Here is a 27,305-nt window from a genome sequence, read left to right on the forward strand (position 1 = left end):
CCTCTCTTTTGCAATGTCAGAAGGACCTCTAGATCCCGGGCCTCTGAGCGAAAATGCCTTCGTTTGCATTTCCTGGAGATGTTTGACAGGAAAAGCCCAGCTGAGAGCCAGACGAAGCCATTCCCGCATAACAATTTCATACTCAAAGAAGTGGGGGCTCTTAGACGTGTGGGTGAGGGGTGCAGGGCGGGGGGGGGGGGAGCTTGCCCAGAGATGAGGAAGGGCAGAGAGCAAGCCAGCAATGGATTTTGCTGTCAGTGCAGTTAACACGGCTCACGGCACGTCCTGCATCTTGCATGGCGTGGTCAGAAAATAAGCTCCCATTGGAAAACGCAGATGCCTGGTCAGCAGCTCATTTTGCCAGAGGGATGTTGTGTCGAGTGGAGTACGTGGGGGGAGGGTGACAGGGCAAAAGCCACCCCCCCCACCCCTTGCTGGCCTACCTTTGGAGCAGCAGTGGCGTAGGAGGGTAAGAGCATGTGTATCTAATCTGGAGGAACCGGGTTTGATTCCCAGCTCTGCCGCCTGAGCTGTGGAGGCTTATCTGGGGAATTCAGATTAGCCTGTACACTCCCACACACGCCAGCTGGGTGACCTTGGGCTAGTCACAGCTTCTCGGAGCTCTCTCAGCCCCACCCACCTCACAGGGTGTTTGTTGTGAGGGGGGAAGGGCAAGGAGGTTGTAAGCCCCTTTGAGTCTCCTGCAGGAATCCAAACTCTTCTTTGTGTCGACTCTCCGCACCCGTTGCTCTCAATACCTGCCTCTTCAGAGATTAGCAGCTGGGGAATCCGGATTGGGGCATCCATGACTGAGCCAGGATAAATCCCGGCTCTGGCTCTAACTACGACAACATGTTGGATCTCTAATTCCCAATATTTTACTTAGACTTGCCCCTTTACGATCCTTTATCCGGGTTTGGATCTTGCAAAGCTTCCTCCGATTTTAAGTGTGGCGTGCAGCAGGGGCGTACCTAGGCAAACTGGTGCCCGGGGACAAAACCTGAGTTTGGCGCCCCCTTCCCAGCCCGGCGTATGGGCGGCCATCCTCCCCCACCATGACCAAACAATGATTTTTTGTACCAGCTTACAAAACACCTCCCACTCCCAGCAAAACATACATGGCTTTCTCCCCACCAACTCTTTTCCTAATTTCCTAATCACAACAACCCTATGAGGTAGGTTGTTAGCCTGAGAAACAACTCCAAGCCAGTGCAAGTGGGTATGAAGCATGTAAATCTCTCACAAATCACCCCCAGCAAAACATTTACCAAACAAATGTCAGCATCCTCTCTCACAAAACTTACCTCCAGTGGAATCCACCCCCCAAACAGCCTCACTTTCAAGTGGTGTTTAAACTAGGGAGCTCAGATTCTTCTTTTAAATCTACACTTAAAGGGAGAATCTGGGGTCCCCGGTTAAAACAAAATTGAAAGTGATTAACTGTTTGAGGGGGGTAGTTCTCCCTGAAACAAGCATCACTTTTGAGGGTTTGCGGAGATTCAGATAAGAAACAAATAACAGATTTGTGAAGAAACTGGAATCTGGGCAGGATGGTTGGGCACATTCGGACAAAAATTGTCCGATTATGTCCTGCCCAAATATGAACAAATGCGAATGCAAGGTATTTGGGTTGGGGGGGGGGGTATTTTTGGTGTTTTTTTCGGCCTGCAGGGAGCGCATTTTTAAAGCTAGTGGCATCATGATTTCAGGGCATCATCCAGAGACTGCCCTGATGATACCACTCGAGTTTGGCGATGTTTGGTTCAGGGGCAGCAAAGTTATGTAGCTAATGAGGCAGGCTGCACATTTTTTGAAGATAGAGGTGCCAGACTTTCAAGGTGGCTCCAAGAGGCCTTGAGTAATAGCATCCAAGCTTGGTGAGCTTTGCTTCTGGAGTGGAGGGGTGTGTGTGTTGAGAGAGTTCTGAGAGAACTCAGCCCACAGGCTTTCATGTGCAGGAGCGGGGAAACAAAATAAGCCTTTTGGGGGCGCATAAAATTGAACCCCCAGAAGCAAAGGTCTCCAAACCTGGATGCTATTACCAGGAGGCCCTCCTGGAGCCACCCTGAAAGTCTGGTGCCTCTATCTTCAAAAATGTGCAGCCTACCTCAGAAATTCCCCAGTGGCTACAATGGAGCAAAAGTCACTGCAAAGACAAAGAATCTTGGGCAAATTTCTTGGGGTGCCTGGAAGGTGTGTGATTTTAAAGCTAGGTGACACCAAAATTTCAGGGAATTTATCATCTATTTGCTTAACTATTCCTTATGATGTCACCTAAGTTTGGAGATGTTAGGTTCAGGGGGACCAAAGTTTTGTGGTCCCTCCAAATGGAAGTAGCCCACCTATCTCAGAGTTAGCTCCCATTGTTGAAAACAATAATGGGGATGGGGGCCACCCACTCTTTGGGGGGTCCATGGCTTTGCTGCCCATGAACCAAACATCACACCAAATTTGGGTGGTATCGCCTAAGAACAGTACCCTGAAGATGTTGGTGCCGCATGGCGCTTAAAATATGCGCCCCTACAAACCAGAAGCGATGAAAAAAACACTTTAAAATTTTAAAAACACACAAAAGCGACCACTGGGAAATGCTATGGCCACGTGACTAAATGGGGGGCGCCCGGGGACATAGGGTACCCCCTGTCCCTAGGCAGGAACGCCACTGCTTGCAAGGGACAGTTTTGCCATGTAACGGTTACCTTATTGGAGGCACACTGGGGCGGGAAAAACCTCACCTTCACCTCCAGGCCCCACCTGGAAGCTGGCAACCTCGAGTGGGGTAGCTGTTAGTTGATCTATCGCCCTCGTGAAATAACTCTTCTTTCCTCTCTCTGCATTCTCTTCCGCTCGTTGACAACACCCTGTCGCCCTGCAGACCCTCCTGCAGGTGAGTATCGACTGAATTTTCATCTCTCAGTTGCGTCCTTAAGGTCTTGGTTTATGACCCTGAATCACAACAGGGCCCCCCCCCCTCAAATTTTGCTGCGACCCGTTTTGTCACATGACTAACACTCCGCATTTCTACGCCACCTTGAGAATTCAAAACACTTTACGTGCATTACAGTAGTCCTTGTTACCATGACCCTGCAAGGTAGGCTGGTGCGTGGAGCGGTGATGCAGTTTCCCTCCTTCTAGGCATGTCTGATCATTTATCATTGCAGTCTGTTACCAGCTGCTGCAGATGAGGGGACAGGCTCCGGGGAGCCCAAGGCACCCATTCATTTAAAGGTGTTTGTCTGCTGAGTCTCTGCATGAGTCACTGCACTAGCTTTGCCTTCGTTGGACAAGCAGTAATACAGCCCGGTCTCAGTCCTGGAGCATTCCGTTTGTCTTTATAAGTGGCAGAATTGGCTTATCTTCAGAAGAGGTTGCCTGTTGTGTCTCTGCATGAGTTGCCGTTGAAATGTTTACCAAGGAGAAAGAAGCATTATATTGAGTATGGGAGTCTTGTTGGCAGTAGCTGAAATATTATTTAGGCCAGTGATGGCAAACCTCTGGCACGGGTGCCAGAGGTGGCACTCAGACCCCTTTCTGTGGACACACGTGCACAGAGTTCATCATGTGGGGGTGGGATGGAAAATCACCCCCCACACACACACACACACATCTAGGCTAGCCTGGGCACGATCCTTTACCTGGGAGTAAGCTCAGTTGCTGGCAATGGGGCTTGCTTCTGAGTAAACCCTCCTAGGGTCGTGATTCACCCATTGGAAAAGTTGCACAGTTGCTTCACCAAACTTACTCCTGAGTAACGTGCACCTTGGAGCCAACCTTTTTTTCTAAACCAAAACCTCAGTATTCAGGTTAAATTGGCGTATTGGCACTTTGTGATAAATAAGTGGGTTTTTGGGTTGCAATTTGGGCACTCGGTCTCGAAAAGGTTCGCCATCACTGATTTAGGCAGATGTTCACTGAAACCAATACAGAGAATTATCACGCTGAGGTTGTGGCGTAGCAGCTGTTCGGGCCTCTGCCTGTCTTTTATAAAATTGATTTGTGTGTGTGTGTGTGTGTGGTGTGTGTGAGTGTGAGGTGTGCGTGCACGCTTGTGTGGTTGACTCTGAGGCTAAATCCATGCAGTGTACTAACTGACCCAAATTAAGCTCTTGTGTACTTTTTACGCCAGCGTAATTTCATTTTAGGCTGTGATTCCCCCATATCTGCCATGTGGACCTGCCTGTTTTGGATTCCAGCCTCTTGCCGTAAAGATTCCTCCGGTTGTAGAGCGACATTTCAAACTAGCGATGCCTGGGATTGAACCTGGGACCTTCTGTGTCCAGGACATGTGCCCTCTTTGATCCCCAACAGCTTTCCTTTTGACAGCTCTCACGTTGAGATTGCGAATGTGACAGCAGTTGGCTTCTTCTGTTTGTAGAGGAGGAGAAATTCAGCTCGGCTGCAAGGGGAGGGGGGTGAAGAAGAGTGGGAGAAATCCCCAATTGAATCTGGGTTGTTCTTTCTTTGGAACTACACTTCTCCAAGCATCTCTTCCCCCCCCCCTTTCTGCTGCATTTCTTAGGGGGCATCTGTCCCCCCTATTGTACATATTCCCAGGACGGCCATCATTTCAAGAAGCCTTTGTTACTGATTAATCGCTGTCCTCCCCGATCATGGGCTGTGGCTGCTTCTCACCTCAGAGGAGTCCCCTTTTGGGCTGATTTACGCCTCTGCAGGAAAACAAACCCTGCTTAAACAGACATCCAATAGACACCCCCCCCCCTCTCCCTTCACCCATGAGAGAAAGCAACAGTATGAGCATTTTTGGACTCTTCGGTTAATTTTCCTGACAGCTGGGATGGAAGGAGGAACCTAACCATGTGCCAGAGCGTGATTTACAGCGCATTCTTTTGCAGAGCTCCTCCGATCTAAACCCATTAAAAACCAGTATCCGTAGCTGCGCACCCTGAAAACCTAGTGGAGGATGTACTTGATTTTGAACATCGATTTGGACCAAAGGAAGGATTTTTGGTTGTGTCGTTTCTGGTGGAATCTAGCCAAAAGATGAGGCATTTGAACTCGCAACCCTTTTCTAGGAGCACACAAGGGAACACTCATGCCTCTTAGCCGATAGAATGGCTCCTGTGGGCAAGGCTGGACCCTAAATGGAACGTCCCTAGCCAGAGGCAGTATACCACTGAATACAAGCTGCTGGGGGTGGACAACAGGGAAGGGCCACCTTCATGTTGTATGGCTGGCCAACGTTCGGCTTGAGGCAGCAACGCAGATCATGCCCCAAAGACTTGTGGTTGCAAGAGCAACCACAGATGCGCTGACATCTGATGAGCAATCTTACACCGAAACTGCATTCCGAATAAGGTATCCTTCAAGAGGGTGAAAAACTGCGTTGGTTTCCCTGCGGTTCACTTCTTCTTTATACTGCGATACATGTAGATTCTTTGGGAATCCCGCCGGGGTTGATCTTGCTTTGTGCAGGACGCAGGAAAAGTCGGAAAAGCCGGCCCACGAACGCGTGGGAACGGAGAGAGAACGTGCAGGCCGGGGTGGTGCCCGTCAGGTTGATTTAGTAGGGAGGCTTCACAAATAAATAAGGAAGCGGGCCTGGCCATATGGTGCGCCTTTATCGCCTCCGCCAACTGGGCAGGCAGAGCTCGGGAGAGCCCAAAAAGGGTCCCCATCTCTGCAGGCAGCTTCCCAGCGATGGGCTCTGTTGGAGACGGGGGGGGGGGTGACCCACGGCAGGAGAAAGGGATGCCAGCTCAGTAGGCCATGGTCTTGTGGGAAGCTCTCAAGTCCTCCTGAGCGGGTCAGAGGTCACGCGATAGCCCTGTCAACTCCGCTGCCGTCTCCTTGGACTCCCGTCTGCCCGGAGGTGACAGCTGTATGGTAATTAGCCCCTGCGCTAAGCTGATTGACTCTGAAAGGGAAGGCTCCCGAGGAGGAGAGGAGAAGGGGGGGACACGGGCAGGTGGTCTGCAGGCGAAGGCATGCTTCCCTCACTCTTCCAGCCTAGCCTGATCTGACAGCAGCCAGCGGGCGACCCTCCTGTCAGAGGGAAGGGAAGGGACGGGACCCGCTCCGGCTGGAAGCACATGTGTCTTGGGAAGAGGGAGCATCGTCCACCTCATTTCTCAGCTAATGGTAGGGTAGATCCTGGCTGCTCCAGAGCACCGCCTGAAACGGGACTTGTACATTCAACGAGGGCAGTCAAACGGCCCAGGACATCATGAAGATTTTTGGCAGACTCGAGTACCTTTTGGTAAGGAGGCAGATATCCAGAATGTGATGTGGGATGTCTTTCTTTCTTTCTTTCTTTCTTTCTTTCTTTCTTTCTTTCTTTCTTTCTTTCTTTCTTTCTTTCTTTCTTTCTTTCTTTCTTTCTTTCTTTCTTTCTTTCTTTCTTTCTTTCTTTCTTTCTCTCTCTCTCTCTCTCTCTCTCTCTCTCTCTCTCTCTCTCTCTCTCTCTCTCTCTCTCTCTCTCTCTCTTTCTCTGTGACCTGGATGACCCAGACTAGCCCGATCTCGTCAGATCCTGAAAGCTAAGCTGAATGAACCCTGGTTAGTATGTGGATAGGGGGGGCACCAAGGAATTGCAGGGGTGCTGTGCGGAGGCAGGCACGGGCAAATGATCTATGAATGTCTCTTGCCCTACAGGGTTGTCATAATTCAGTTGCTAAAAAAGAAAAGGTTCAGTTTGGACCTGGACAGTAGATGTGGCTCAGTGGCTGAGCACCGTCTTTACGAGTACAATCTGTCTCTCCATCTCCAGTGAACCATATTTCCTCTATGTAACCAAAGGGGACGTATATCCTTCTCCGTTATCCTCACCTTTGCCTGGGCGAATTTTCGACCTGGACGAATTTTCGGCCTGGGCGAATTTTCCATGGGATGAAATTTTGACCTGTCTTCTTCTTGTTATTCTGCACCATCTGCATGCGAATAGTGCTGTATTAGAAGATGTGCCCTCGTCCCATAGTTGGGAAAGATCTCCACCCGAGGTCTTGGAAAGTCTCTGCCATCCAAGTAGGCTACTCAAAGTAGGCAGTCTCCACTGAGAGCCAGTGTGGTGTAGTGGTTAAGAGCAGGTGGATTCTGATCATGAGAACTGGGTTTGATTCTCCACTCCTCCACCTGAGTGGCAGAGGCTTATCTGGTGAACCAGATGTGTTCTGCACCTCTATATTCCTGCTGGGTCACCTTGGGCTAGTCACAGTTCTTCAGAACTCTCTCAGCCTCACCTGCCTCACAAGGTGTCTGTTGTGGGGAGAGGGAGGGAAAGGAGCCTGTAAGCCATCTTGAGTCTCCTTACAGGACAGAAAGGTGGGGTGTAAATCCAAACTCTTATTTTCTTTAGTTGAGGGAATTAGCTGGAGACGAAGCAGTGGGTGGATAACTGGGATTGAAAACCATTGTATATCAGGATAATCCTGGGTGAAAACTCTCAAATTGGCTTTATTACAAAAATAAAATAATAAAAGCAAGGAAGATATATTTAAACAATCAAGACATACACACAAGACATATAAGAGCTAGCAAAGGAGAAAGGGAGGAAGTTGAATACAGTTTCCGGGATGGATAATAGTTACTAATCTTGAAGGCACGTCCAGGGAAAGCAGCACTGAAGAGGAAAACGTGTTTCTGGGCACAAAAGGGAGAACCCACAAGCAAAGTGGGGTGCACAGACAGATCCAGAACATGTACTCTGTGAATGGCCTGAGGACCAATCTTTATACCCCAAAATTGTGGGAAAATCAGTTTTGCATTTGCATTTCAGAGGGGGCGATTTGTGCAAGGGTGGGGGGCATATGCTGGCCATGTGGCAAAATGCGACAGTGTGCCCCCGAGCTCAATGCCCCATTTGACAGGGCTCCTTGCAAGAACAGAGACGCGCAGGGCTATGCGCCGGGAAATGAGGTGTGCGTGTGCGATTGATTGATTGTTATCCAGGGAAGGAGAGAAACAAAAGAATAATGGATTCCTGCCTGGAATAGAGCTGCGCGGATGGGCAGCGTGCTTGTGCGGAATTGCATCTGTGCACAGGAATGGCTGATTTTTGTAGACCGCGCTACTCCGATTCTATGCGGTTATCTCTGTGCGGGATCGTGCAGAGAAAGTTTGCGAATGTCAGTTTCTAGGATTAAAAGATGCTTAGAGCTTGGCCCGGGAGGATGGCAGCCCAAACCCAGTGTGGGTGGGAGTAACAGAGGTCCTTAGCTTGAACTGAGTCAGTTATGATGGAAGGGTGTCTCGGCTTGACCTCCCCCCCTTCAGATTTTCCCCTCAGTACCCATGCGGGTTCATACTTTACAGAAGGGAAGGGGAGTTGCTGATGAAATCTACAGCAAACAGCACCTGTTCCAGGTCAGGAATCGATTGCAGACTTCCTGCTGGTAAACCTGGAATTCAGGTTCAGTGGAATTAAGAGTCACTCTGGAACAATAAAGACAAGCACCGGGGGATCCATTCATCCTCAGCTTGGAGTTGGGTAGTCCATGAAGAAGCTTCAGTCCCTGCAGGAAGCAGCGAGAAGGGCCTTAATTGGATTCAGATACATGATGTCAGATGCCTTGGGGGGGTCTTAGGGGAGGGGGATCGCCCTTCTCCCCATGGCCTGTCCTTATGCTTCATGTAAGAACTCCCTTATCGAATGTGATCCATCTCCTTCGCTTGCATGGATGCCTCTACGTTTGTGGCCGACCTGCCACGTTGCATGCTTAGAAACTTAGCAACGCTTCTTGGATTAACAAATAAAAAAACTCAGAGGGCAGGGCTGTGAAGGAGCCCTTAACACCCTGAGTCCCCAAAGAACCCAAAATCACAACCTGCAGAGGCATATCTAGGGGAAATGTAGCCTGATGCAAAATCTGAGTTTTCTGCCCCCAGCCCCCACCCCTGTATGGGCAGCCACCCTCCCCCACCATGACCAAACAACTTTTTTGCACCAGGTCATCAGGGAAGGAGGGGAGGTGTGGGGGGCAATTTTCCACCCCCCACGTGACTAAATGGCCGCAGCCTGGAGACATTTGACCCCATATGTCCCCCTGTGCGGTACGCCCCTGACAACCCGTACTAGTTTGTGTGTTTTGAACTCACGACGGGAATCACTTTTTCATGGCATGTACATGGTGAATTGATTAGGAGCACAGAAGAGCGGTGGCGAGGGCTGGTCATGAAAGGGTCCTCGAGGGGTCAGAGGGCACGATTCTCTTGTGTGCGTCTTCCTCTGTTGCCTCCAAGCATTTTACCCTTGGGGAAATGGAAGGTCATCCCAGTATCTCTAGCTAGGTGTGACCCAGGTCATGGAGCTGGTTGGTACCCAAAGAGGCCAACCTGTGATACCAGCCCTGTACATCTACCAGGGCTGAGGAGGACCACGATGGAGACTACTTGCCTCCTACGCTTGTTTTCTTTTAATTGGGATTGCTCTCGGCTCCATCTCTGGCTCCCGCTGAGCATCAGGGCTGCCCTTCCAAAGGCATGACTCATTCCTGTCCCATGACATCTCCTGATTCCTTTTATTATGACACCTTCCTGGTGGGGCCAGCATCTCTCGGCATGGATATAACTCATCCTAATGAGAGTGAAGTGCACGTTGCCTAGCAACGGCCCGGCTTTGCTGGGGCCTTCCTGCACCAAAGTGGCGGAGGCACTTAAGCTAATGGGTGCGGCCTTCGAAATTCGCCCCCGCCGAAGCGCTGGATTTCTTTTTAATTGAGCGGGCAGGGTGGGGGGAAATGCGGTTCGGTAGAGGGGATCTACTTGTGAGTGAAATCGGTCATGGAGGAGTAATTGGCATGACGAAGGACCAGTAGCAAATTCGTCAGCCCCCATCCTCTTGTTCTGTACAACCGTCAAGGCCTGGTCTCTTCATTAGAAGAAGGCGGTGGTAGAATCCAACAGCAGGAGGGAGAATGCCATTTTAAATGTTCTCCCATCTTTAAAACAATTCCTCCCTGCTAGTAAACAGCTAGTGCTTCAGGGAGAAAGGTTGTGCTGCTTTTCCGCTTTCAAGGGGAGCTTTTGTTTAAAGAGACTCCTTTGTCTGCTGTCTTGCAGTGCAGTTCATTCTGTTGTGTGTGCAGTCAAACTCTTCTACTTGTTTAAAAATAATTAACTTTTCTAAGGACAATATTGTTTGGAAGGGGGCTGGAAAGGTCTCCCAGCTCCTTTTGAAACGACAACTCCCAGGATCTTTTGACCAGAGTTGCCACAGTTAAACTACTGTGGGATGATATGTCATTGTAATGTAGACACGTCCTTTCGTTGTGGATTTTTTGATCTGCACTTCGAAGCCAAGTTTGGACTTAATGTTATAAGAAAAGCTCTGATGAACTGGGGCACTTGTCCTGTTTCTGTTTCTCCTGTTTCTCAAAATGGCTGACCAAATGCCCACAAGGAAGGGGCCCGTTTTCTAATTGCTGCATCCCCAGGCAAGAACGAGTCCTTTCTTTGAACGAGCTTCTATTTAAGCATCGGTGGATCTTTATTCCATGCTATTTGTCTACTTTTTTGAAGACAATTAAACTACACATCGCATCTTGTGGCAGAGAATTCCACAAGAGCGTTATGCGTCGTATGAAGAATTCATTTCTTGAAAAATATATTGTGGCCGCTTAATCCTGGATTTTAAATAAAATCAAAAACATGTTAGTTTTTTTTCCTAACGTGGCTGCCACAAACAATATTTGAGACACTTCCTTCTTTCCTCCATATCCATTGTTGTGACTGATGGTATTCTTCTCTCTGGGTCTGCAGGATTTCTCCTATGATGACTCCAAAGTGGAATTCAACGTCGACGCCCCTAACGGGGTTGTGATGGAAGGCTACCTCTTCAAGAGAGCAAGCAATGCTTTCAAGACCTGGAACCGGTAAGGGATTCTCAAGACCTGGACAGTTTCCCTGGAAAGAAGGCACACTGAACTCCTCACTACTGTTGAATGAACATCCTACTAGGCCCCTTCCACACATGCAGAATAATGCACTTTCAATCCACTTTCACAACTGTTTGCAAGTGGATTTTGCTATTCTGCGCAGTAAAATCCAGCTGCAAAGTGCATTGAAAGTGGATTGAAAGTGCAGAAGGGGCCATCGACACATCCGAATCAAGGGGTTCTGCAGGAGCCCTTTGGTGCTGTCATGAGAACAGGATCCATCTATCAGTCTGTCCATCATTTGTAATGTAGACAGGCCCTTTCGTTGCTGTTTTTCGGTCTGCATTCTGAGGCGAAGTTCAGACTTTTGATAAGAGAGCCAATGTGGGGTAGTGGATAGCAGATTTAGGATTACGTGCAACCCAGGTTTGAATCCCTGCTTCTTCCATAGAAGCTTGCTGGGTGACCTTGGGCCCATCACAAACTCTTAGCCTGGCCTACTTCACCGGGTGGTTGTTGTGAGAGAATGAAGGAGAAAAGAACAACGGCCTAAATGGAATATAAATGCAAATGCATACATAAATGCATAAGAAGGGTCCTACTGGGACGGAGCAAATGGACCCCTAATCTAGACCCCATTTCCTGCAAAGGCCAGCTAGATGTTTCCAGGAGCACAAGCAAGGTTTGAAAACAGCACCTCATACTCAGGTGTAAGCTACCTGGCTATGTTAAGGTTCCGTTTTCTCTCTGTCCCTATAACTTGGGGGGAGGGGGGTGTCAGTCAACCAGTTGGCACGTAGCAGTAATGGCTTCCTCGCACAACACATCATTCACTTGTGGGATTCGCTGCCACCAGATGTGGCAATAGCTGGCAGCTGACAACACTTATCAGGCGTCTCATCCTATTGATTGGATTGATTTGTTCTGTGCAACCTGCTTTGAATCTCAGTGAGACAGGCGGGCTGTACATAATGTAAGTAAATAAATATCAAATAAATGCACACTGTGGAAGGCTATCTGAGGCCACTGGCCACAATGTACTTCTGATTACCACGGGTTTTTTTTTTGGGGGGGGGGGCTCTGTTCTATGTTTGTAGACCTTATGAAGGGCATCTGGTTGTCCGCTGTGGGAAACAAGATGGTGGAGAAGGTGGAACTGATATGATGTGATCCTTCAGGGCTGTTGTGGTATAGATTCCAAATGGAAAACCGAGCCTGCAGGGCCGAAGCGAGGGGGAACTGCACCCGGGGCACACGTGCGCCCTGCGCCCCTGCCACGCCCGCACCCGCCCCACCCCAGAACGCCCCTCCACGCCCCCTTTGGAGGTCTGCATCCAGGAGAGCGTTGCCCCCGTTGGCACTCTGCATGCACCTCGCGAGCCTGCCCTTTCAGCAAATTCTATTGTGGCATCAGTGTGGACTAGCAACTTGCGCTGCTCATTTCAGCAGCCCCTTCCCTGCTCGCACTTGAACCTGCTCTTTCTGCGCTTTTATTTTGAAGGAGGCAAGAGCAGCCTGCCTGCCTGCCTGCCTGCCTCCTTTCGGGATTATCCGTTTTCACTGCCATTCATTTGCGTTTCTCTCCCTCTCCCGTCCCCAGGAGGTGGTTCTCCATACAGAACAGCCAGCTGGTGTACCAGAAGAAGCTAAAGGTCAGTGAGGACGCTTGCGAGGATTAGATGTCTTGTCCGATGCCTTCCGCTCGAGGGGCTGTGGGAGCATTCGGTGTGTCATGGAAGAGAGATAGACCAGACCGGTCAGCAGGGTTCTGATCCAGTGCTTGTTCTCATGGGCCAGGGTGGAAGAACCTAGCTCGGTCAGCTTTCATGCTCTTTGCACTCTCATGAGTTACAAAGGGCCTATACTGATATTTCATTCTTCTCTGTTCAGGACGTACTCACCGTAGTGGTGGAAGACCTCAGGCTCTGTACTGTGAAGCCCTGTGAAGATATAGAGAGGAGGTTTTGCTTTGAAGTCGTCTCACCCACTAAGTTAGTTGTGGGAATTTCCATCAAATTCATTGAGATTAAATATCTGTTTGCACTTAATTGCATCCATTTGCACTTTACTTCATCTAGCCGCACTTTACTTCATTTAATTGCACTTTACTTTGTTCACTTGCACTTTATTGCATCCTTTGCACTCTAATCCATTCTGATGGACTTTACTTCCTCCAACTGCACTTTACTTCAACTGCACTTTACTTCATCCAATTGCATTGTTCAGTTGCACTTTATTGCATCCGTTTGCACTCTAATCCATTCTGATGGACTTCACTTAATCCAACTGCACTTTACTTCATCCAACTGCACTTTACTTCATTCCACTGCACTTTACATTGTTCAGTTGCACTTTACCCGATTCAGGTGGACTTTACTGCATCCAATTGCACATAGCTTTGTTCATGTTGTTATATTATAACCCCCGAAATTACTTTCTCGTTTTAGCTGAAGCGAGGCCAGCTTGCCACTTCAGCAGTTGATCATTGAATGTCTTCTCTCCACCACCCCCCCTCTCAGGAGTTGTATGTTGCAAGCTGATTCGGAGAAACTGCGCCAGGCCTGGATCCAGGCGGTACAAGCTAGCATAGCTTCTGCATACAGAGAGAGTCCTGACAGCTGCTATATTGAGGTGAGGTCAGGGATAGGGGAAAGGATGCCAGTGGTTCTTTCTATCAGTTTAGCCAGCAGTTCACCGTTTCATATTTCAGAAGCCCACGCCCTCCAGCATTTAACAAACGAAAACAGGTGCACGCTTGGAACGCTCTAGTTCTTATATCAGTATTCACACTTCATATGCATACTCACACACGTAGCTTTAGATTCTGTTGCTGGCCCTTCAGAATTTGCTAACTTCAACATTTGTTTCCCTAATTGCCAGTAAGGGTTACTAACCCACAAAACTAACAAAAGAGATTTGAGTCTATTTCTAGGATTTATCCTGTATCGCCATCTTGTGGTAGAGTTTGGTAGCGCACACAACAAGCGTAAAACAAAATGTATGAAAGTCACAGCCATGTAATGAAGTTCCACGGAATGTCTTAGAACAAGACAGTTTGAATGGTTCTTTAAAATAATTATTGCGGGGAGGGGAATTCAGAACCACTTCATTATCTAGGATAAACTACTTATATATCACAGTTCATCAATTTGCTCTGTGGAATCCTTTATACATGACAATGAATTTCTAATAAGTAAATCATAGACCAGTGGGATAAATTATAATTGTACTAGAGATTTAGATGCAGCAAATATGAATCATATGCATATGAATGAAATAAGGGAGTGAAAGATTTACATTAATCAGTTTCTACATTATCAACAGCGGTGTCACATAAATATGAAAAAAGATTGAAAATGAGCTGCTTAATGACAACAGGATTCTAAAATTTATTGTGTGTTAGGTATGCAAAAGGCTTCTTGTCTCCACTATATAAATGTTTATTGAAATGTATTCTTGCAGAAGAACCATTATTTTTTAAGCAACGGGAAAGAATTCTTCAAGATAGTATCTCAGCACAAGGACGGAGCATAATTTTTTACAAAAGGCTCCTTCTGAAGGGATAAATAGAAATCTGGTTTGAGAATACCTTATACGTTATATTCCAATAGTGAAGTTGGGCAAATCTTTGGACTTTTCAATCTGGGGAAATAGGCAAGACAGATCTTTCTACAAACCTGAAAAGGGCCCCAAGTTTTCAGAAAAGCCATTTCTGGCCAAGGGACAGGATAGGCTGTTGTGGGTTTCCTGGGTTGTGCGGTTGCGATCTGGTAGTTTTGCCAGCATCTACAGCTGGCACAGATGTGGATGAAATGTTAGGAGCAAAAACTATCAGACCACAGCCATGCAGCATGGAAAACCCACGATAGCCTGCTGGATCTGACCATAAAAGCCTTCAACCAAACAGGCTTTGTAAAAAAGTAAATATTAGATTGTGATTAAAGGTATAACTAATCCAAGCAACCCAGCTGTTTTTGACTTTTCAAAAAAGTCCTGTTTCAATCTCCTTTGTGCTTAAGAGCTCCTATTGCAGGGGCAGGGAGTATTTTCTCTCACCTGTCAGCAACCCAGCTTCACAGAAAAAAAAGGTATCATGTTCAGGGAGGCACCAGAGAAAACCTTTGGCTTTTTGACTTTTGTACAAGAGTTCGGGACTGTGGATACATTAACAACATACTTGAGGAGAGAAAGTTTAGAATCATATGAAATAAATTGGAAACCCGCGATTGAACTTCTGATAAAGTTAGATTATAGGTAGTACTCACTATTAATTATTAATTGAAAGAAACTGAAATAAGTAGGATAGTGAACAGAATAGTTAAAGCTAAAGATATTTATTTTTGAAGGTATAGATAAGTGAGTAAGAGTTAACCGATGAATAGAATAACTTCTGTCCTTAGTTATAGGGAAATAAGGGTACAGTCAGAGGTGGGATCCAGCAGGTTCTCACAGGTTCCCGAGAGTAGGTTACTAATTATTTGTGTGTGCCGAGAGGGGGTTACTAATTTTGCCATGTGATTTTTGCCTTAGTTACGCCCCTCCACTCAGTAGTAACACGCGGAACTTGAAGCAGTTTAGCGTGCATTCGTTTCCCGCCCAAGGACCGCCGCAGCAGCTGCGTCCTTGCCACAGCCCCTCCCAGGAATGCCCCGCCCTGAATTCCAGGCCACGCCCCCGTCGTGCCCCGCCCAGCCCCATTGGCGCTACGCCACTGTTTGAATCCCACCACCATGGGAACCTGTTACTAAAATTTTTGGATCCCACCACTGGGTACAGTGTTGATGAGGATGTTATAACCCTGATTATAATTTTGAATACAGTTACAAAGACTGTCAGAAAATGTAATATTTTTTGTTCTTTTGTTTTTCTTTGGCATGTACTGATATCAGAATTATTTATGTTAAATCACGGCCTTTTTCTTTTCCCTTTTTTGGTTATGTGCTTTTTAGGCGTGAATTCTGTGTGTTTACCTGTTGAATGTTGTAGTTTTTTAAACAGAATTTTGTTTTTTAAACAGATTTAAAATAAAGGTATTTTTTAAATTAAAAAAAACTAGTGAAAACCTTTGGCTCCTTCCTCCCCTGCAGAGATTGGATCGAACTGCCTCCCCTTCCACCAGCAGCATCGACTCGGCTACTGACTCACGGGATCGGAGCTCCAAAGGGGAGACCATTCTGCAGAGGGTGCAGAGCATCCCCGGCAACGACCAGTGTTGCGACTGCGGGCAGGCCGATCCCCGATGGGCAAGCATTAACTTGGGCATCTTACTATGCATCGAATGCTCAGGGATACACAGGTACACAGGTTGTTTATGCCCTTCGAGACGCTAGAAAAACCAGTGCAAATCTGAGAGGGAGCTCTGAGAGAACTGTGCCTAGCCCAAAGTCACCCAGCTGGCATGTGTCGGAGTGCACAAGATAATCTGGTTCACCAGATAAGCCTCCGCAGCTCAAGCGGCAGAGCGGGGAATCAAACCCGGTTCTCCAGATTAGAGTGCGCCTGCTCTTAACCACTACACCGCGCTGGCATAAGCCAAGAAGGTATGGCAGTTAGAGCATGTCAGAGAAGACCAAATCCCCAGTCAGTTGAGGAGCTCACTGGCCAATTTAGGGCCACTTGCATGCCTCACAGGGTTGCTACAAGAATAAAATGTGGGAAGGAAAATTGTATACGATGTCCCAAGCTCTTTGGAAGAAAAAAGGGACATGAGATAGATCAGGCCTTACGACGCGGCCTATTGGACCACCGGGCCTTCGGAGAGTCCAGCCGCTGATGGTGCCCATGCCCGTGCCCGTGCCCCTGTCCCCCTCTGCTTATAAGGGTCTTTAACACCACTGAGACCCATTGTTCTTCTCTGAGGGGGGTTGTTTTTTGGGTTTATATGTGGGGTTGTGGGCTACTGTTTTAGAATGTAACTGTTTTAAATTGTTATTTTATGATGTTTTATATTGTTCACCACCCTGAGGCCTGTTGGGATAGGGCGGTATATTAAATCTAATAAATAGATAGATAGATAGATAGATAGATAGATAGATAGATAGATAGATAGATAGATAGATAGATAGATAGATAGATAGATAGATAGATAGATAGATAGATAGATAGATAGATAGATAGATAGATAGATAGATAGATAGATAGATAGATAGATAGTTTTGTTTTCAACGTGGTCAAGCTTTTCCAGAAGTCGTGAAAGAAACAGCAAGTCCTTGTCTGGGATGACTTAATGGATGCCAGATTCTGCCCATGTGCAGAAATCCCTTGGATGTGTTTCACATGCTGAACCCAATTGCTCCCTCACCTGTAGTTACTCTGTACTCTGCATCTCTCTTGTAGGAGTCTGGGAGTTCACTGCTCTAAGGTCCGGTCCCTCACGCTGGATTCCTGGGAGCCGGAATTACTGAAGGTAAAGCCTGAGCCTGCAGTGCTAAAACAAAGGGACAGGGAGAGAGAAATGGGGGCGGGGGGGGAGGGTTAGAGCCAGGGTAGCATATGCAGAGGGGCGTGTTAGTGATCATCAACCGCAGACTGAAGGATTGTCAGATTTGCTCTCAAACTGAAAAGGAGGGGGGTCGGTCATGTTAAAAGTTGCCCTGGGGCGCAGGCAGGACTAGATAAGACCCAGGAGGGCAGTTCAGAGCAGGACCTTTGGGGGGGGGGGAGCAGCTTTTTTGGGGTGTCCTAACCCTTTTGGGGGATATGGTAAAATATAGCCCGATCTTGTCAGACCTTTGAAGTTAAGCAGGGTCAGTATTGGAAAGAGTGACCAGAGGAAAACAAAGGGAAATGCCCTCTGCTTCTCACTTGCCCCAAAAGCTCTTTGCTGGGGTCTCCATAAGTCAGTTGGGGTGTGATCAGTGGTGGGATTCAAATAATTTAACAGCCGGTTCCGGTAAGCGCCATTTTAACAACCGGTTCTGTTGAAGTGGTGCGAACCGGCTGAATCTCATCACTGGGTGTGATGGCACTTGTGTACGTACATAATCCCCACCCCCTGTTGTTGTTGCTTTTTGGTTACAGCTGATGTGCGAGTTGGGGAACGCCACCATGAATCAGATTTACGAGGCACAGTGTGAAGAGCTGGGACTTAAAAAGCCCACGTCGGGCAGCTCTAGGTATGGCTGGGCTCACTTCAGTCCCCCCACGTGACTAAATGGCCGCAGCCCGGGGACATTTGACCCCATATGTCCCCTTGGGGGGTACGCCTCTGCTTGGGACTGCCACTGAGCTACAGAATTCCTGCCTCACCTTGAAAGGCCCTAGAAATGTCTTTTAAAAGGCTGAATTGGTCTGTCCTCTTTGGATGGTGGACAGGATACTAGTACTCAATGTCTGTGCATCCCCCTCCTCAGACAAGACAAGGAAGCCTGGATCAAAGTCAAATACGTAGAGAAGAAGTTTCTCAAGAAGCTGCCCAGTCCGGAAACCCTGGCCGAGAACGAGAGGAAGCCCCGGCGCTGGAGCGTGAAGAAATGCCAAAGGCGTAACAGCTCCACAAAAGCCCCCACCGCCCGAAGGAAGTACCGGCACGAGGCGGGAAACGCGTCGCCGGCTGCGCACTCTTCAGGTGGGAAATAGCTGTTTGCCTTCTCCCTCCTCTTTCCTCTTATCAGTCCGAAGGCTGGGTCATGGAACTGTTCTAGAACCATGGCCAGAACCAGAACTGGGGTTTGCTAGAGTTGGGTGGAGGGGTGGGATGGTTGAAGCCCCACCTGCTGCTGTGCCACACTCTAGAGCTGATTTGCCTCCGCAGCCCTACACACAAGTGCATTGTTTTCAAATCAATCTTTATTTTGGTTACAGACCAGTATAGTGTGGATAAGGTGAATCTGGGGTTTTTTGCACCCAAAAATCTGGATATCTGGTGGGTTTTGTACCATAAAGAAACAGGAATGATGGGGTGGGGTGGGGGGAAGCAAGTGAGATTTAAAGGCTCACAATGGGGCTTTCCCCACTTACCTTCTGCTGTGCGCTACTCCGGGAAAGTAGTGTAGGGTCCAGCGGCGCTCCCCACTTGCAAGGGCGGCAACCACGCAGCTGCCCCGACGCTGCCGCTCTTGCACCACCTCAGCGCGCGTCATTCCTGGCGCTGAAGAAACGGCACCTTTTGATGACCCCGCACGGAGTCATTTGACCCCGTATGTCCCCTTTTGAGGTCACCTTTTGATGACCCCATGGAAGCGAAGAAATTAGATAGGGAACCCCGAAAACGCGCCAGGAATGATCTTTAGCGCTGGAGTGGAAGCGGCGAGGCGGCAGCGGCGCAGCAGAAGGTGAGTGGGGAAAGCCCCAATGACAACATTTGAAAAAATGGAATGTCACAAAAAAAGGCAGATTCCCACATTCCTAGGGTCCCACTGGGGATTTTGGACTGGTGTAGAACTTTCCAGGCCAGTGAGACCTGGAAGTAAGACTTCCTATTGGAGCTGAGCTGAAACAAAAATGTCACATTTAAGTTAGATGACTCAATGTGGTAGAAACATCCAAGGAATTTTGAGGGAGACATTATGTTTTAAGCCCTGATGTGGATAACTCAGGCTAGCCTGATCACACCCCCGTGCTAAGGGGAAGGGGGGTGATTCTCCGCCCCCATGTGACCAGCTGGTGTGCGCCCGGGGACATGTGACCCCGCACGTCCCTGCAAGCGCTCCACCTCTGCCTTTTGGGTACATAGAAGCATCTCCCTTGTAATGCTTGGCCAGTGCTTTGTTTACAAGAGGTAAGAATATAAAGCGTCTCAGGGGAGGAACGAGAATTTTTCTCTTCCACTTGTGCGGAACACTAGTCAGGGCAGACGAATGATTTAGAAATAGTTTGTTCTGCTTTGTGTGCTGAACACTCACGGAGTTTCCTCGAGTTTTCAATGCCTTTGCTTCCAATGTATCTTCTCCCACTCTCTATATTACCAATTCGCAGGTGTGAGTTGATCCAGCCGTACAAAAAAAGGCAGTTTTGGTCTCTGTGCTATAGCTGCATCAAAATAGTGCGTGGGAGAGAAATGCTGTACCAATGCTCAGGAGTGCATGTGTACCATCAGCGCATCACTATGCAAAAAGTATCTTGTAAAACAAAGTCAGGGATTTTTTCTCCCCCCCCCCCCCTTGTGGAACGGTGTTTTATCACTGTGTGCATGGTAATCGGTATCGTGATCAGAGGAAAGTTGTGAACAAATGGCTGAACGCTGACATCACGCTGTGCGTGCTCCAATTTCAGAATTAGTTCTAGAAATTCTCTGAATTAAACCAGCGCTTAGGGAGAAGTTCTTACACGGTAGAGGAAAGGAATGGGGAAATATGGTCCCCTCTACGTTTACCCAAGGAAGTCTTTTCCGTCTTGGAATGTAATGTGAGATGTGAAACGTGCTCGGTTAGTTTCTGGCTAATCAGGTATCTAAAACCAGCACTTCAGTATGCGTAGAAGTCATTTAATATTAACCCATTATCTTAATGAGATTCTGAGCTGACGCCAAACTATGTAGACTTTGAGAACAGGCATATTGGAAAACCCTGCCTAAACACGGATCCAAGCACTGTCCAAGTCTCCTTTTCGTCTTTCAAACCACACTATTTTTTCCCTAGAGGCAGCGTGACCATGTGCCACATGTTGTGGCAGATGTTGTGACTGTACAAACTTGGAAGGAACTCTCATGAAAGAAACTAGCTTTTCCCCAAAGCCCAGAAAGTTTGCAAATGCTGAGCCAGTTCTGAGTTGAGCACCAAGAACCTTGAAATGAAATGAAATGTACAAAACCAGCCACCATACATGTAGGCACCAATAGAAGACTTCTCCTTAAAGACTGTGTCTGTCCCTGCGGGGACGGGAGTATTAAGACACTGGAGCATACCCTGTTAGATTGTAAGCTCTGTAATAATATTAGGGAACCTTTTGTTAACCATATAATCTCCTACTTTCTCGGGAGAGATGGGGAGGCTCTTCTTTCACTTATCCTGGCTGACAAGAATCATGAAATCACTTCTAATGTTGCCAAATTTGGATGGGCAGTATATAATATTAAGACAGCTTTTGGAAACCCTACTGAGAGTCTTAATTTTTAAAAGATATATATATACGAAGTTTTTATTACTAATTTTATCTTTTAAAATCCACGGGGGATTTTGTAATAATATTTTGAAAATTTTACATATTTTAGTTTTACACTTTTATAAATTTTATGAATTCTTTATAGACTTGTGGTGGGCTAATGATACTGTGGTTTGGTGAATGATATTGCTCTTGACTGTTCCCCCTAGAGAACTGAGTAACATCTGAGGCTATATTTTATGTACTGGCATATTTTACTGAATTGTATTTTCTAGCGTAGTGTGTATCAGAATTGTATGCAGGAATTTTATTGCTGAAGTAGGGTCTAAGTAGTCTAAGGCCATAAATAAATGGTTATTCATACAAAACCAGCCATAAACGTACCTATTTATTTGTTTGGCACAGGGGTAGGGAACCTGCGGCTCGAGAGCCGCATGCGGCTCTTCTGCCCTTGCACTGCGGCTCCACGAGCTAAGCCGCTGGCCCCATCCTTGCCCGTCCTGCAGGCAGCAGGGTGGGCGCACCAACTGCCCGCGGCCGGCTGGGCCGCGCTGCGGGCTTCCCTTCTCGCCTGCCCCGTTGGAGTGGGGCGGGCACTTTCCCAGCAGCCGGTGAGGCCGAGCCGCTGCCCCCATCCTTGCCCGCCCTGCAGGCAGCAGGGTGGACACATCCATGCGCTTCTCAGAATGAGCAGAGTAAAAGGTAAAAAAAACCCCAATATATACAGTGTTATCTTTATTTTAAATGTCAAAAATTATTTGCGGCTCCAAGTGTTTTCTTTTCCCGTGGAAAACGGGTCCAAATGGCTCTTTGAGTGTTAAAGGTTCCCTACCCCTGGTTTGGCATGTTTCTATGCCACTCCCCCAAAGCACCTGCTCAAAGTGGCACAGCAAACCAAAACTGCTCACAATAAACACAAAAAAGAAACAAACAAGGGAGTTGGTTGTTGTGGGTTTCCCGGGCTGTGTGGCCGTGGTCTGGTAGATCTTGTTCCAGAGGTAAGATCCAGCAGGTTCTCACCAGTTCCCGAGAGTGGGTTACTAATTATTTGTGTGTGCCAAGAGGGGGTTACTAATTGGGTCTGCTTTTCCATTAGAAATCCCATTAGATCCAAAAATCCTAAAGTCCCGTTGTTTCCTATGTGGCTGGTTAGCGAAGGTAGGAAACGGGATCATTCTCCCCGTTGGACTGTTTTAAAAACATGTTTTAGAAATACGGTAAAGTTCCTTGTTTAAGGAAAGTCTCCTTCTTTTGATTTCTAGAAACAACATTAAGTGTTTGAAAGTATTAAGTATTTGACAGGCAGTCAATTAGAGGAGAAGTAGTTGTTTCTGTTGGCAGTAGACGATAGGACTTGCTATAATGAGTTTAAATTATGGACAGAAAGATACCAGCTGGAAATTAGGAACTTTTTTTTACAGTGAGAGTTTTTTACAGTAACAGAGAAATTATTAACACCCCGCCCCCGGAACGCCCGGCCACGCCCACGTCGTGCCCCGCCCAGCCCCATTAGTGCTACGCCACTGTTTGAATCCCACCACCATGGGAACCTGTTACTAACGTTTTTGGATCCCACCACTGTCTTGTTCCTAACGTTTCGCCTGCATCTGCGGCTGGCATCACAGAGGGAAGTCTGTTACACACTGTGATCTACCAGACCATGGCCACGCAGCCTGGAAAACCCACAACAACCAGTTGAATCCGGCCATGAAAGCCTTCGACAAAACAAGGGAGTGTTTGTTCACCTCTTAGGTGAAAGTAACTGCATGGTGCCCTGTGCTTTCTCAGCTTTGACACCCCTGGCGTTTCCCGCCTTTTAAAATGTTCCTGTTTGCAAACAGCTGCTACCCTGGAAAGAAAGTTTCGCCGAGATTCCCTTTTCTGCCCCGATGAGCTGGACTCCCTTTTCTCTTACTTCGACACCGGCGCTGGATCCGGGCCACGCAGTAAGTGAAGCTAATCTGTCTCTAGCTTTGTGCCGGCTGAGCTTTTCCCTTCTGCCTCTTCTAGGGCTTTTGAGTTTGCAACCACGAGAAATATCGAACACAATGATAGCGAGCGAGAAAAACAGTCAGTTATTTTTTCATCAAGCTCAACTGATTGCCTTTTATTTTTTCTTCATTGCACCTTTATCATTTTTGGGGAGGGGTGTTTCTATTTGGCGGCCCGGGCTTCTTTTCCTCCACCCCTTCCTTTTCTCGCCAAACCTTTGCAATTGGCCAGTTTTCTCCCCCCCCGCCTTCTTTTGGTCCTTTAGAAAGAGACAAGATGCTGATTGCTGCATTTCTTTTAAAAAATGTGCCTGTGACAATGAAGTCCCCTCACGTTCCGTCCACCTTCCCCTTAGGTGGCAACCACATCTCTATGCAGCAACCCCCGGCAGCCGGCCCCTGGAGAGACAGTGGCAATGGTCCCGGAAGGAGCGGTTCACCGTTCCTCCTGGACGGAGGTAAGGGGATGCCTTAGCAGCCTAGTGTTGGCGAGAGATTCACGGCCACCTCGACTTCTAGCTGTTAGCTGGGCTAAGTAGAGCAGCCACGTTCAGAGGCAGTGTACCTGGGGGTTTCAGAGGCTGGGGAGACAAACAGCCTTCATGACCAGTTCAGGGGCATTCTAGAAGCATTTGACTTGCTTCTGTTCGAAACAGGAGGCTAGACTAGATGGATATTTCATCTAAATTATCAGAGGTTTTCTTATGTTCCTGTGCTGTAGCGCATGGTAGTAGCTCAGACTAACAGTAAAGACCAGAATGTGATCTGGCGCTTTTGACCTACATACATATTTCAAGAAACAGCCGTCACCTTGAAATCCTGCTTGTGAGTGCTCTAGAAGCCTCTTGCGGTCTTCTTTTTGCTACAAATTGTTGGCCAAGATATACCGCCCAGGGGGACGTATGGGGTCAAATGTCCCTGGGTTGCGGCCATTTAGTCACATGGGGGGGCATAAAATCACCTACACACCCCTTCCTCCTTCGCCCCGGGTCCATACAGTGACTTCAAGACCTGGTGCCAAAAAAAGTTTTTTGGCCATGGTAGGGGAGGGTGACGGCCCATACTGGGGGGGGGGGGCACTCAGATTTTGTACCAGGCTACATTTTCCCCAGATACGCCTCTGATATATTCTCAGTCACAACCAACACAGCAGGTGTTATAAAGGATGAGATACATTTACAGCAGATGGTGCTGTCTGCAGCCAATAGTCTTAATAGCTAAATGGAACCTCCACATTCAAAGGTAGTATAGCTTGCTGGTAACGGGCAACAGGAGAAGGCCTGCTCGAGTAACATCTGGATGCTGAATTACATGGAGCTTTGGTCAGATCCAACAAGGCTGTAATTTAAAAAAAACAACACGGTAGTTTACCAGCATTTATTTACTGTTAGCAAAGAATTGAACCATTATGGGCAGCCATTATGTTGTTGTGCCTTCGTGCACATGTCTTATGATCATTCATGCCTGCACACTATACAGCAAGAATTCTGGTCATCCATTGTAGTGTTTAAGACCGGTGGACTCTAATCTGGAGAACTGGGTTTGATTCCTCACTTCTCTACATGAGCGGCGGACTCTTATACGGTGAACTGGATTTGTTTCCCCGCTGCTACTCATGAAGCCTGCTGGGTGGTCTTGAGCTAGTCACAGTTCTCTCAGAACTCTCTCAGCCCCACCGACCTCACAAGCTGTCTGTTATGTGGAGGAGAAGGGAAAGGAGTTTGTGAGTCGCCTTGAGTCTCCTTACAGAGAGAAAAGTGGGGTATAAATGACAACTGTTTTTCTTCTTAAAGAATAAGCCTTTCCCCACTTACCTTAAGCCCCGTGCTACTCTCTTCAAGTAGCGTGGGGTCCCGGGGCACTCCCCACGACAGGGGCGGTGACAGCGCAGCCACCCCGACGCTGCCGCTGTCGCGCCCCCTCAGCACGCGGCATCCCTGGCGCACTTTTAAATGGCGCCTTTTGATGACCCCGCGCAGAGCACGGGGTCGTGGGGACGCCCAGGTGCGCGGCGTAGGGGGGATCGGGGTGAGTGGGGAAACGCCCAATGAAAGAATAAAACCTCTGGTTTTGGGCTTCCCATGGGTTTCTGGTCACAACTATAGGAAACAGGAGGCTGGAACTTTTGTGTGATCCACCAGGGCCATTTTTTTGTTCTTTAATCCCCATAAAGGAAGAATTAGCTGGAAAATCCAGAGGAGCACAGTCGAAGTACCTCACTAATTCGTTGCCTAATGGGGATTTGGGACCTGTGTTTCTCGAACAGGAGTCCTGCACCACGTCTCATGAACTTAAGGGGTTTTCTAAAGCAGATAATGTTATGGTGTGAGGAGGGAGGAGAAGTTTGCTGCTGAAGGGAGGAAAAGTCCAGAAGCCAAAGGGACATGTTTTAAGCAGCTTTTTGGATCCTGAACTTAACAGTTTGCAATGCTGGCTGGGACAGATGATCGTGATAAACCCCCATAAGAAGGGCATCAGAGGCCCTTTCCCCACTTACCTTAAGCCCTGCGCTACTCTCCACAAGTAGCGTGGGGTCCCACTGCACTCCCCACGTCAGGGGCAGCAACAGCGCAGCCGCCCCGACGCTGCCGCTCTTGCGCCCGCTCAGCACACGGCATCCCTGGCGCTGGCAAAAACACTGCCTTTGGATGACCACGCGCAGAGCCCGGGGTCGTGGGGACGCCCAGACGCCCGCTAGGGATGCCGCACGCTCAGAGCAGCACGCAGCGACAGCGGCAGCAGGAGAAGTGGGGAAAGGCCCAGAGAAATACCCAAATTAACACCCAAAAATGCTTCTCAATGCTTTCTCAGTGTCAGGAGAGCACCTCTGAAAGGTGAATTCCTTTCCCAGGAATGACATCGGTCCATTCTGTGATGTCTGCATAATGCTGAGGAATCAAGTACTTTGGGTAACCTGCCCCCGCAAGGGAAAACTGAAGTCAATGAAGGGCAGCTGTGCCTTTGGCAACGTTCCCTTGCCTTTTTTGGCTTTTAGTTTCTCTACATGCAATTTCCTGGGGCTTCTAGTCTGAATCGAGAGCTGATCCATCGGTTGTTTACTGGCTTTTTAGTGATGTACAAAGCGAACACCGTATGGCCTACCTAGAAACCAAGCAAAATAAAGAAATATTGGATTGTTCCTGCATTACATCATAATGCTGTCCCAAAGGGTCCTGGGGTAGACTTCTCCCCCCACCCCCAGTCTATTCATCGCAGATGCCTTCTGATTTCATAGGTGATTGTTGCATGGGGGGAAGGGGGCAATTCAATTTTCTCCTGGCAGGTGGCGGACTTGCATTCCCATGTATTATAGCAGGGGGTGGGATGGACAGGCTTTTGAGTACCCACATATTAAAATGCACTTCGTTTGTCTCTTGTTGGCCCTGCAGGTCTGAGCAGTGATAGTGGGCTTGGCGGCAGTACAGACGGTAGCACGGACGTCCTCGTGTTTGGCTCAGTAGTGGACAGTGTCACAGAGGAAGGTAAGCGCATAGACTCCATCCATCCACTTAGTTGAGCATTATTGTTGTTGGCCATGGTACTCCAGGGCCTATCAAAAACCTGACCCGACCCGGCCTTTGGGATGGTAGTGAAGCTGAGTTGTGGAACTCCAGTCACAAATTATATTTCTTCAAATTTTATTAAAGAAAGAAGGTAAAACATAGGCTTAATACATAATAGCGAACACAAAATCAAGGCGCAATATGTTACGTAATACGTTACGCAAGTTACGCAATAGAACAACAAAAGCTAAAATCTGCATACCAAAAGAAATACTTACAGGCAAAAGGTTCTAGATATCTTCATGTGCAAAGTTCCAGTAGCATCCCAGGTAGCTTAGATGGCAAAGGAAAAAGGAAAGGAAAGTGACCACCAACACTGATAGAATTAATTTATGGTTTAGGCTGGCCACATCAAGTGATCCCTGATTAACCGACCAAGGTCTGTCTTGACCAGAAATTTCTAGATAAAGAGTAAAGCCACCCCTTCTTCCTAAAATGAAACTTTTCCAATTAGCATCCAACTGACCAGTTCCAGCTGGTTGGAATGAATGAAGACTCCACACTCTTTAACAAGTGCTACGACCTTGGAGAGATAGTACTGTCATTCCCAATTAACAAACACCTGCTTTCTGAATCCACTGAACTCACGAGAGAGGAAAAATAATTTTTTACTAGGCCTTACAGCAAACAAAATGGATTCTAGGAAAAGAAAGGCTTTTCCCAGGACTTTAACCATTAACCTTTAGTGGTATAAAAAGAATTACAAGGCTTTTAAAATCAGCTGGGCTTACATTGTTGATCTCTCGATCTTATAGCTAAGGAGAGAAATCTAGCAGCTGTATTGCTAACAAGTGTGTTAAAACCAGCTGGCAAATGAATCATGATTATCTCGTCAGATAAAGTGTCATATGAATGTGTCATGAGAAAAATTAAAGTTTCCT

The 27,305-nt window shown here is 47.7% G+C and overlaps 1 protein-coding gene across 5 annotated transcripts in view; it reads left to right on the forward strand.

Moving 5' to 3' along the window:
• ACAP3 (ArfGAP with coiled-coil, ankyrin repeat and PH domains 3) overlaps positions 1 to 27,305 on the forward strand; it is a 134,132-nt gene that overhangs the window by 85,657 nt on the left and 21,170 nt on the right. Inside the window, exons 10-21 of one of the 5 annotated variants that reach the window (XM_048518556.1) lie at positions 2,876 to 2,887; positions 10,714 to 10,826; positions 12,430 to 12,481; positions 12,720 to 12,820; positions 13,349 to 13,460; positions 15,917 to 16,125; positions 17,166 to 17,235; positions 17,850 to 17,944; positions 18,182 to 18,396; positions 22,712 to 22,816; positions 23,218 to 23,319; positions 26,242 to 26,343. In XM_048518556.1, the coding sequence (XP_048374513.1) occupies positions 2,876 to 2,887; positions 10,714 to 10,826; positions 12,430 to 12,481; positions 12,720 to 12,820; positions 13,349 to 13,460; positions 15,917 to 16,125; positions 17,166 to 17,235; positions 17,850 to 17,944; positions 18,182 to 18,396; positions 22,712 to 22,816; positions 23,218 to 23,319; positions 26,242 to 26,343 (1,288 nt within the window). Of the gene's footprint in view, positions 1 to 2,875; positions 2,888 to 10,707; positions 10,827 to 12,429; positions 12,482 to 12,719; positions 12,821 to 13,348; positions 13,461 to 15,916; positions 16,126 to 17,165; positions 17,236 to 17,849; positions 17,945 to 18,181; positions 18,397 to 22,711; positions 22,817 to 23,217; positions 23,320 to 26,241; positions 26,344 to 27,305 lie in introns of all 5 variants that reach the window. The other 4 variants (XM_048518558.1, XM_048518557.1, XM_048518559.1 and 1 more) reach the window with 4 other exon arrangements.

This window comes from Sphaerodactylus townsendi, linkage group LG16, assembly GCF_021028975.2.
Source record: "Sphaerodactylus townsendi isolate TG3544 linkage group LG16, MPM_Stown_v2.3, whole genome shotgun sequence".
In the NCBI taxonomy this organism is placed as follows: Eukaryota; Metazoa; Chordata; class Lepidosauria; order Squamata; family Sphaerodactylidae; genus Sphaerodactylus; species Sphaerodactylus townsendi.